General features: G+C 41.1%; 1 protein-coding gene across 1 annotated transcript; it reads right to left on the bottom strand.

The window, feature by feature from the left end:
* Nucleotides 1-2,995: 2,995 nt before the first annotated feature.
* Nucleotides 2,996-10,763, bottom strand: crfb16 (cytokine receptor family member B16). The gene is made up of 7 exons (XM_030751994.1): nt 10,469-10,763; nt 9,191-9,317; nt 5,601-5,791; nt 5,330-5,454; nt 4,816-4,963; nt 3,723-3,877; nt 2,996-3,423 (listed from the first exon to the last, which is right to left on the bottom strand). The coding sequence occupies exons 1-7, from the start codon at nt 10,512-10,514 to the stop codon at nt 3,322-3,324; spliced, it is 894 nt and encodes a 297-aa protein (XP_030607854.1). The 5' UTR covers nt 10,515-10,763; the 3' UTR covers nt 2,996-3,321.
* Between the last annotated feature and the right edge of the window lie 352 nt (nt 10,764-11,115).

Below are 11,115 nucleotides of genomic sequence, written 5' to 3' on the forward strand. Positions count from 1 at the left end.
TAACCAGCCCTGTAAGTTATGGGCTCAGTATAAGCCCATAACTTTCAGCAGGTTATGTTCAAAGTCTGTTTGAATCATCAGGGAGCAAACAGTTCACTGATTCTCTCCTGAGGGCACAAACCCGAGCTCATCTTTCTGATACCAGTTTTCTTACCGAGGTTGTGTTGAACCATCAGGTCCACCCACCAGAAAATAAATATCACAACAACACACAACCACAACACCCAACAATAACACACACAATTAAAAAGAGCTTATTTAAAGTAGCGTGACACACTGTATGTGCTCTGATATATTTTCATCCTTGCAGCACATTTTCTGATAAATAAAATAATACTTTAACAACAGTGATGATTTATGCTTCACTGCAGGGTCATTAGGTGTTAGTGAAGGAAACAGGAACTTAGAGGCAGCTAGGAAGCAACACAGGTTGCTTTCACAGGAAAGAAGATGCATCAGCACTGAAAGATCCTGAGTACAGAGGGTACCATCAGAGTGTTTTTAATCAACATTTTTTAATACTATAAATAAAGTGTGTAACTAACTGGTAATACCAAGAAGATCTAAAAAGCTGATGAAGTCAGTCGGAGCTGCTGCTGCAGCTCAGTCGACTTATTGGTGCTATATAAATAAAACTGTATTGAATTGAAGTGAATTATTTATTTTAGGCAGCATGCTGCTAAGTGTGGCAGCAGTTTTCATAATCAGAATGACAGTGACGTGCGGTGAGGGTCGTGACTGGTGAGGCACTGACGTCATCACATCAGATTTACAAACATATAGCTTATTCACCATTTGATTGGCAACAGTTGTTTTGTTTAACATTAACATAGTCTGAAGCAAACCTTTTAGCTCCGGTGTTGGTCTTCCTTTAATTATTATCTTCTGCTTCGATTGAAAGTCCAGTTTAGAAAATTCTTTCAGTTGAGTTATGTAATCTTCCATGTTGAACATAAGGCCAAGCAACAGGAAAAACTAACTGGCCTTGCTAACTGTTTATGGTAGCTTGCCGCCGAGGAGTCGTAGAGTCCCTGGGATCACCAGCGCCCCCTACCATGAGGCACGAGAACTGCGTGCCTCACCTAGTGTCTCTTCGCAGCAGTTTCATGATCGCTCAACACAAGAATGCATTACACACACATACAGTTGTTAATGAAAAAGACAAAAAAAAAACTGTGCATTATATACACCAGCTAAAATATGGAAATTTAGTTCATATAGTAAAAGTGTTAGAACATTTTAATAGCCACATGCAAAGGGAAAGTAATCCGGTCTCACTGCATAGCATGCCAGCACAGTTAGTAGTCATTGGCAATGACTATACTGAGCCGCACCACGGATTGCGCAATCCGTGGTGCGGCTCGCCGGGCTGGTGCCTCACCGTTCGTCTCTTAGTATTTGACCGGCAAATGCGAAAATTCAGCGATTTTGAAAAAACTAATCTAAAAATGGTGTAGTTAAATGGAAAAGAACTTTAAAATACAAATCACTGAATGAATATAACCATTTAATTTATTTTTTAATTTTATATTTCCACGATGACAGGTGAGGCCGTGCCTCACCTGCCTCCCCTGACTGCACGTCACTGCAGAATGATCATCTGAATGCACTGGTGTAACTAACCTATTTTCTTTAACAAGAGCAGCTCTAAAAGTTTTCTACAGGCTACTCTTGTTAATTAATGTTTGCATTTTTATTTTTATTTTATTTATTCATGCCAGGCCTGACAGGGAGGAAGGAAGGGGTAAGAAGAAGGATAAAGAGAACGAGAGAAGGAAAGAAAAAAAGGGGAGAAAACAGAAAAATAGATACAAAAACCTATTCACATGTCTATACACACATACACACAATCTACCTGTGGTTTGTAGTAATGTGTGTGTGTGTGTGTGTGTGTGTGTGTGTGTGTGTCTGTATGCATGCCTCGGTCATGAAACATACTCACTTTTTATTTATTTATTTATTTTTTTACTGTAGAGCCTGGACGATGTTTTTCTTCCCCCTCTTTTTGTTTATTGATGTAATCTTTAAGTAATATATTTAACAAATGAAGTCTTTAAATGCACTTCAGTGAAAATGTGCTCCTTCCGTCTTCACTACATTTCAGTAGCTTTGTTGCTAAAAGGCACAACAAAGTCTCCTCCTCAGGACTTCACAGCTGGCAGCCTGTTGCTACTTTGAATCAACCCTGACCTCCTTCTGAGGCTTCATGGAGCTATAAGTCCTAAAAGCTCCCTGAAAAGCCTTCAGCTGATCCAAAATGCTGCAGCTAGAGTACTGACAGGGACTAGAAAGAGAGAGCAGATTTCTCCCATATTGGCTTCTCTTCATTGGCTCCCTGTTAAATCTACAATAGAATTTAAAATCCTTCTCCTCACCTACAAGGTCTTGAATAATCAGGCACCATCTTATCTCAAAGACCTCATAGTCCCATATCACCCCAACAGAGCACTTCTCTCTCAGACTGCTGGCTTACTTGTGGTTCCTAGGATACTTAAGAGTAGAATGGGAGGCAGAGCCTTCAGCTTTCAGGCGCCTCTTCTGTGGAACCAGCTCCCAGCTTGGATTCAGGAGACAGACACCCTCTCTATTTTTAAGATTAGGCTTAAAACTTTCCTTTATGATCAAGCTTATAGTTAGGGCTGGATCAGGTGACCCTGAACCATCCCTTAGTTATGCTGCTATAGGCCTAGTCTGCTGGGGGGTTCACATAATGCACTGTTTCTTCTCATTCACCTTATTTACTTTGTTTATACTCCACTCTGCATTTAATCATTAATTGATAATAATCTCTGGCTCTCTTCCACAGCATGTCTTTTTTCTCCCCTCAGCCCAACCGGTCGCGGCAGATGACCCCCCCTCCCTGAGCCTGGTTCTGCTGGAGGTTTCTTCCTGTTAAAAGGGAGTTTTTCCTTCCCACTGTCACCAAGTGCTGCTCATAGGGGGTCGTTTTGACTGTTGGGTTTTCTCTGTATTATTGTAGGGTCTTTACCCACAATACAAAGCGCCTTGAGGCGACTGTTTGTTGTGATTTGGCGCTATATAAATAAAATTGAATTGACACGTTCCCTGAGTGTTCCCTCTGGAGAGAAGCCACCAGGAAACATCATCTTCATCGATAAAACAGAAATCACAGGAGCCTCACGATCCTCCTCCAACTCTGCTCAGCAAGTCATAAACGGACCAACAAAATGCTGCTGCTGCTCAGTGGGACCCTCCAGCAGCTGAGGTGCAGGTCATTAGTGTGATGCTCTTTCCTCTTCTGCAGTCTTCCTCTGAGAGCTTGGATGGATAAAGTCCGAGGCTAATGGGAAGTCCTTAGGTTTAGTCTTCCTTATGTGTTATCAGTGCAACATCAACCACCATCTGCTCACAGGGCTCCTTCTCCTGAGGGCTCACTGGGATCTGAATGTCCCAGTTACCTCTCTGCACAGAAACAGAAACGTCATTAAACAGGAGACCTTTTTTACTTTAAAATGATCACATCTTAAACCTGTAATTTAGTCAGTAACACTGGTCATGTATGGTTATATGTATGCTCTGGGTGTCAGGTTGCCTCTGACTGACAAACTTAACTGAACAGAAACAATAAATACAGGGTATCACCAGCAGGGGGTGCTAAAGTACTGCTGCTGTTAATTCTGATGGTTAAACTTTGACTTCCTGCCACAGATCTTTTATTTTTGTGGGTGTCTGTGTTTGTGAAGATGACAGTAGGCACTGACCAGTGACTGAGGCAGAGGGTCTTTCTGGAAATACTTTTTGCAGCTTTCTGGGCGGCAGTGAACGATGGACCAGAATAAAGCAAACAGGAGTCCCGCCGTGACGATGACAGTGGCCGTCAGCGTGGTCGGAGTCTTCCACGGAGGAGCGCCTGGACCTGCAGAGGAGTCAGGAACGAAACATCTGTCTGTGAGCTCACTGGAGCTCTAAAAAAGACTGTTTATGTCAGAACTGGATTCAGACCTGTTAGCACAGCTAATGATGGCAACATCTTTACCCACAGTATAGTTTATTAATACATTTATAATCATCATCCTGAGAGTGGGGATGTTTCAGAAGTTGTAATTATTGCTTTAAAGGTGGATCCACAAAGGATCAGAACACCTGGGACACCTGGAACTGAACATTTTAGAAGAGTATAGATTTTATTCTCAGATTTTATGAATTAAGGAAATTTTGGAAAGTTTTTACATTTTAAGGAAGTAAAAACTTGGAACAGTTTGGAAAGAGGAGCGTTCAGGAATGAGCTGTGATGGTTTTGAGTTCTGGTCAAGTTCTTGCTGGATTTTATTCTTTCTCTGATTCTAATGTTCACATTTTATTACTCTTCAAATGTTTTTTTTTTTATTCTGTGAGCTTTCAGTGAGTGAGTAGATTTTTTCTTTCAAAACTTCAGAAAACATCAGCATGAATGTTGTTTGTGTGAAGCGACGACTTTATAAGCTGATTATGAAGACGATGGTTTGATGGCGAGGACATTTTTTTCCTAGAGGAGAATAAATTTAGAAATTTGGATATTTTTAAAGAATATTTGGAAAAGTGAAGACATTTATTATGCAAAGTGATATTTCAGCAGAGACTTGGAATTTCAGAAAAATGTTTTAACTCCAGAGAAGCACCAAATATTATGAAGAGAACATTTCAAAGATTCTTTCTGAGCTTAAGAGCTTTTACTAAAAATTTAATTTTAAGTTTTAATTGAGATCTGGGAACATTTTGTGTGTGTGTGTGTGTGTGTGTGTGTGTGTGTGTGTGTGTGTGTGTGTGTGTGTGTGTGTGTGTGTGTGTGTGTGTGTGTGTGTGTTACTCCAGCACCTGTGATGGACACACACTGGGGGGCAGTGTTGTTGCTGCGGAGCGTCGAGCTCAGTACAGTCTGGGCTGTGATGCAGTACACCGCTCCCTCCTGCAGGTCGGCGATGTTCAGCTCCGCCTGCTCGGCGGGCACTGAGTGCACGACAGCCTGACAGAGATCAAAAATCAGTGTTTAAAAAAGAAAACAAAGAGACAAAAAAAATATCAGTTTCATTTGTGTGATCATCAAAGGAAGTTAGAAAAGAGGAGACATGAAAAATAAATGCTGCAAGAATCAAAGCCAGAATGAAACAGTGGAGGGAAAATAGAAACTGAGGGAAAAGAATGAATAACAGGCTGGAAAAGAAGGAAAAACAGGAAAACGTGGAAATAAAGGTGGATTAAGGGAAATGGAAACAGGACAAATCCTGATGTGAGATGTTAAAGAAAAAAGAAAGAACTCTAAAGAGGGGATGAAACACAAGAATAAAAACATGAGGAAGAACAAAGTAGAAAAAGTAGATGCAATAAAGACCTGCAGCTCGTTGCCTTTTTTCCAAACGGTCACATCAACGGTGGAGGTCACAGGAAGGCTGTCAAAGGACACCTGAAGCGCGCCACCTGCTGGCCTAACTGTCATCTTCGGCACCATCAGATTGGCTGCACACAGGTTTCTCTCTTTTTATTATTTCTATTATAAAATACTTTTTGTTTGTTCAAAGTATCTACAATTACAGACAACAGGTCTCAGCTGAAGGTGAACAAATGTACTGAACATCAGTCACAGCTGGCAGCTGATGTCTTACTTTGTCTCCTGTTGAAGGGTCGGCTGAGTTTGGTCCAGGCCGAGCGCCGCGAGCCGCACTGCGCTCCGACCTGGATGTTGTAGTCAGAGTCTGATCCCAGGTCAGAGGTCAGGTCGCAGCACGTGTCGGGGATCAGCTGGCACTCTGCAGCGTCCATCCACCTGCCGTTCTGATGCTCCAGCTCAAACTCGCTGCAGGGCATCAAACACAGACAGAGTTCAGTCACTTTCAGATGGGAACAGAACAGAAACTCTCCCTCAGATCTTAGTTGATGTAACAAACCTACAAACATGCTTATTTCTTCATCCAGCACCTGTCTGTTCAATCTCAGCCCAGTTCTTACCCTCTTTTATCTCCATTTCTTTATTGTCTGCCTCCTCCTCTGTGTTCATTAAGCTCATCTGTCACAGTCTTTCTCATATCACCACAGGCAGTTTATAAAAGTTGCCCACATTGTGAACAAAAGGAAGTTTGGGCTTGGAAATCAGCTACGACACAAAAAATAATTCTGACAGCAGCATGAGAGCCAGGAAATAACTGAGGCTGAAAAATGAAAAATTCAGTGACCAAATGCTATAATTTGACCAGGCTGGTCACTGCGTACACTGCAGCCTCTCCCAGCTGCCACAGAGTGAGAGGCAGCACACCTCCTGTCTCAGGGCAAGTCTATTCCTTTTACAAAGGTATCAGTGTCAGTGGATGGTTTGACCCCTGCACTGTGTGGGGGCTGAAGGCTTAGAGTGTGCATTATTAGGGGTGCAGTAGCTTTGATTGACAGCTGGATGCTGACACAGACAGCTGCTGCTCTCTGCCGGGCATCACTGCAGCTAATCTGATTTGCTGACACAGATTTCTGGAGCTTGTTTGAAGCTTTTGTATTTAAAAATGCAGATTGATGGAAGCTCTAAATCTACCTTTGATCTCTTTGATTCCTTCTCCGTACATGATACTGTGTACATTCACTTTATTGCATACGTCGCTTTACACAGATGTCAATGCAACAACCTCTATACTTATATATACTTTTATAGTTTATATATTTATCCTGCTATATTTTTACAATTTAGATAGTATCATATTTTTTTCTTATATTATGGTAATGTTTACTGATGTTTAGTGAAAGGTTTACTGTTTATTGTTATTGTTTATTGTTGCACCATCTGAGAGAAACAGAATTTCGATCCTGTACATATTGCTGATTCGACAATAAAGCTGACTTTGACTTCTGAACAAATGAGCTACACGTGATGCTGACTGTTTGATTTGATGAAATTTTGAGCCTTTCCTCTCCAGGAAACTGAAAACCATAAATAGTATGTACTCTTCAATGTAGCAGTGGATATAAATCTTTGTCATGCCTCCTTTAGCGAGGAGCACTTGTAGCGATTTTTTAATTACTAGGTAATTATGTCAATTCCTCTGTGTGTTGTTCATCATACGTAATCCTTCTAAAACCACCTGGCTGCAGTCCTGCCTCCTGCACACTGACATGCTTTCACAGTCTCATTGTTTTTCTTGTTTACATGAAGATTATGCAGAATAATGACTCATGATTGAGGCAGGGCCGACCTGTCAGGCGGCATTCATCCCAGGTTAGACATCAGAGCTTACAGGTGTGGCTGAAACCTGCTCGTCTTTCACCTCTGAGTAAGCTCTTACAGATTTTAAGCTGAATTTGGGTTTATAAGTTTATAACGAAGATGAATTTCATGTTACAGTAAAATGTGTAAAATATGCAGCACAGCTGCGTGTTTTCAGCATCTGCGTGATCGGGCCACTCTCACTCTCATGGTGTGAAATAATTCACTTTTGTGAACACTGTTTGTGTCCTTAGTGTTCAGACCCTGATCCACCAGGTTACAGTGTTACTGTCATCAGCTGTTAATCCAAACTAAACCAACCGAGGACTTTGGTGTCCAAACCAAACCGGTGAGTGAAAGTGAGCGTGGCCTCCTCACCGAGGACAGGGGAGGATTTTATTGCAGGTTTAATAAGGTCATTGTTATTGATTTGATGTTATATTATTTTCTCTTTTTCAGACACCTCTGACTTTGTGATGGGGACACGGGAACATCTCTCAGCTGTTCCTGAACTTTGACTCATCCTGAGCTCACAGAGAAACAGGAATCTTCTTTAGACTGATCACCTGAATAAAAGACACACCTGCTGATTATTCAACAGCTGTTATTTGTTTTTAGATATTAAGTCACATGACTGAATTTGTTCAATAAACAACTGTGAGGTGGAAACGCCCAAACACAATAACGCTGCAGGCAGCAGCATATTTCACATATTTCACTTTGACAAAGTGCATCACAGTGAATTCTTCGTGGTTCTCTGTGAGGACCATAATAGGTCACACGTACAAATGCAAATATGTAACAGATGAAGCTGTGCTGTTATTTATGAGCTCTGGCTGCTGTGTTAATGTGATCTGTTTGTCTTTGAGAAAACGAAACCAAACTTAGTCCTCTTTAGTCGGGAGCACTTTAAATAAGATCTCAAATACAGTGTACCTGTGTGAGCTTCCATTTATGCCAAATATATGTTTGCATGTTAAGTTCCCCCTTTTTAAAACAGTTTTTATTAACCTAAATTTGGGAGCTGAAACCATTTGTGATGTGAGGTGTGATAAAAGCTTGATTACATCTATCCACGCAGCTTCTAGTACAGCTGCTGTTTTTATATTTCCACCCAGGTGTCCTGTTAAACTCACACTGTGAACACCACTGACTCCAGAGCTGCCACTCACAGGTTTTTGTTAGTCTTCAGGCAGAAACTCCACAGCAGCCTGAAGGCAGTGAGTCAGCTGAGCAGGAAACAGGATCAGACTGTTTTTGGTTTTTGTTGTTCTTTTTCAGGAGTCGTGGGGTTGCTCACCACGGCCCCCTGAGGCCTCTGAGGGAGAACATGTGAACTGTGGTACATGCCAGAAACCATAGTGCAAGTCATTTAAAAGGACCTGCAGAGTCTAAATATGAAAGCTGAGGCTCTCTGGACCTGCTCACAATGATTATCAGATCAGATCAGAATCTTTATTGTCATTGTACAAGTTGCACAACGAAATTTAAAATGCATTCCTTTCTAGGTGCCTCAAACAATAAATAATAAAAATATGAGTGATAAAAATGATTACCTTCTGTTTTTCAAAGCAGGATTTTGTTTTTGTCAATTTAGAAGTTATTTTGAAAATATTTAATGATACATAAAATGTAGAGTAGAGGATGCGTGCAGTGGCATCCAAATTTACCAACTTGTACATCCATAAAAACACCTCACAATACAGTTTACTCTTTTAATAAACCTTCAGTGTTTGATCTGGAAACTAGTTTCAGGGGTGTCCATCTCTCTGTGTTAGCAATAGCCCCCCCCCCCCCCCCCCCCCCCCCCCCCCCCCACACACACACACACACACACACACACGCACATCTCTGAAAAGAATAAGCAGAAGAAAATGGAAGGATGGTTTCAGTGGCACATTTATCCAGAGCGCTTTAGTGTATTTTAGGCCACAGTATGTGAGATTAAACATCTGACTGTAAGCAAATATTTGCTCTCATAATGTAGTTTTTTTCGTTTTTTTATCTTACCCCTGATACTGGACAGAGTACAAAACAGTAGTGTTGCATGAAGCCTGCAGGGGGCGCCACCTCAGCATGTGCCTCATGTCGACAGACTCCATGAAAACACTGCTGGGAGCCGGCAGCATCCAAATATCTGCAAGTGCAGTGAAGTCACAGATTAAATGTCATATTTCAGATATCATAAAAATATTAACCAGATTAGATCCTGAGATTCCAAATGAATGATCTCAACATCAAATGGATGTAAAATAAAAGGAAATTAAAGACCAAACAGCAGCGACCTACAAACCTGCATCTGTCCATTAAACACAAGGTGCTTAATGGTTTCATTTATGGTTTTATTGATACACCAGCTGATTACAGGTTTATTAGGCAGATGACCTTCTTCACTGATTATATATATATATATATATATATATATGTAAATGTGGAGGTCAGAGGCCTTCTATAAGCCACCATTGCATTCAGATTATTAGAGTGGGGTTTCTTTTACTTGAGCTCAATAAATACTTTTGTATATCAAATGATCAGAACGATAACACAATCACTGCTTTTGATTACATCGTGCAGCAAACAAACCTGTTCAACCACAACTAAGTAAAATGAAAACATCAAAGATATGAAGCTATGACAGCTAATCTTTAGAAACGGCTATGAAAACATCCTGCAGTCATACAGTCACATTAATTATAATTAATTAATATCACTGTGTACACATTTGGCATTTTACTTACTATTTATTGTACTTATTTATTGTTATAAATTCATTATGTTTTTGGAGACAGGTCACTTGCAAATGAGACACTGAGTCTCACTGGGACTGCCTGTATAAATACTTTTTTTTTAAAAATTAATTAAAGCTGTGTATGTTTGTTATTATTATTATTATTTTTTTTTTCTACTGCATTATTATAGATAAGGCCTGTAAATTATAAGCATCTCCAGCTGAAACATTAAAGTGAGATGATGCAGTAATACCTGCCATGTATTTGCATAAGGAGTACTTTTACTTTGGATAATGTAAGTATAAAAACTTTTACTTTTAATCCCACAGAGCTGCACGTGTGCCTAAAAACAGGAAGCATGTTTTTGACAGCAGTTCTGGATTTATTTCTGATCACATACTGAGATTTTCTGTGTGCTCTGTGTTTACCACCTCATTTAGATTCAGTTTCTCACGCATCACTCATGGTGATCTGGATTACACACAGCAGAGCCTCCACGTGAAGGTGTGCAGGGACCAGGTGGGAATGAGGTCTCTGTGTCAGCTGAATGTAAACTCACCTTTCGGCAGAGTGATGATCAGCAGCAGCAGCAGACTCACAGGCATGACTGCAGAGTTTATCTCCAGGACAGAAGGAAAGGAAATGGTCGCGTTGGTTCCCTCATAGCCAGATCCCAGCAGTGACCAGCACACGGGCTGATCCACAGCAGGCAATGTAATAATCTGTCAGGATACAACCTGCCAAAGAGAATCTGGAGCCTTTTTTCACACTGTGAACATGTCAGCTCAGGCGTTCAGACCTTAATGGCAGTGAATTCACAGCTTTCAGTTTGAGCTCCGCCGTCTTCCTTTTTGTTCCACATGCGGCAGAAGCAGCTTTTCTTCCTCCATAAATCAGCTGTTCTCTGATCTGCAGCGCTGGTGTGTCTGGATGCTGAGGCGTTACTCAGGGCTGCAGATCCGGTCCGACCTGTTATCAGCTCCCCGAGGTGCACAGCTGTCAACAGTAATTCACAGGTTAAACTCATAATGTGTCTGCTGAGCTCCTGCTACACAAACAAAGCTGATCAGTGCTGATGATTATCAGCATTAATGTGGTCAGTACACGGTGTTTCTGTTCCACTCAAAGGAGTGCAAACAAGTGTCTGTTTGACACCAGCTGGTTTCTGCGGTCAACAACAAATAGTAAATCTTTATGGACCCCCAG

The sequence above is a fragment of the Archocentrus centrarchus genome, chromosome 17 (assembly GCF_007364275.1).
Source record: "Archocentrus centrarchus isolate MPI-CPG fArcCen1 chromosome 17, fArcCen1, whole genome shotgun sequence".
Lineage (NCBI taxonomy): Eukaryota > Metazoa > Chordata > Actinopteri > Cichliformes > Cichlidae > Archocentrus > Archocentrus centrarchus.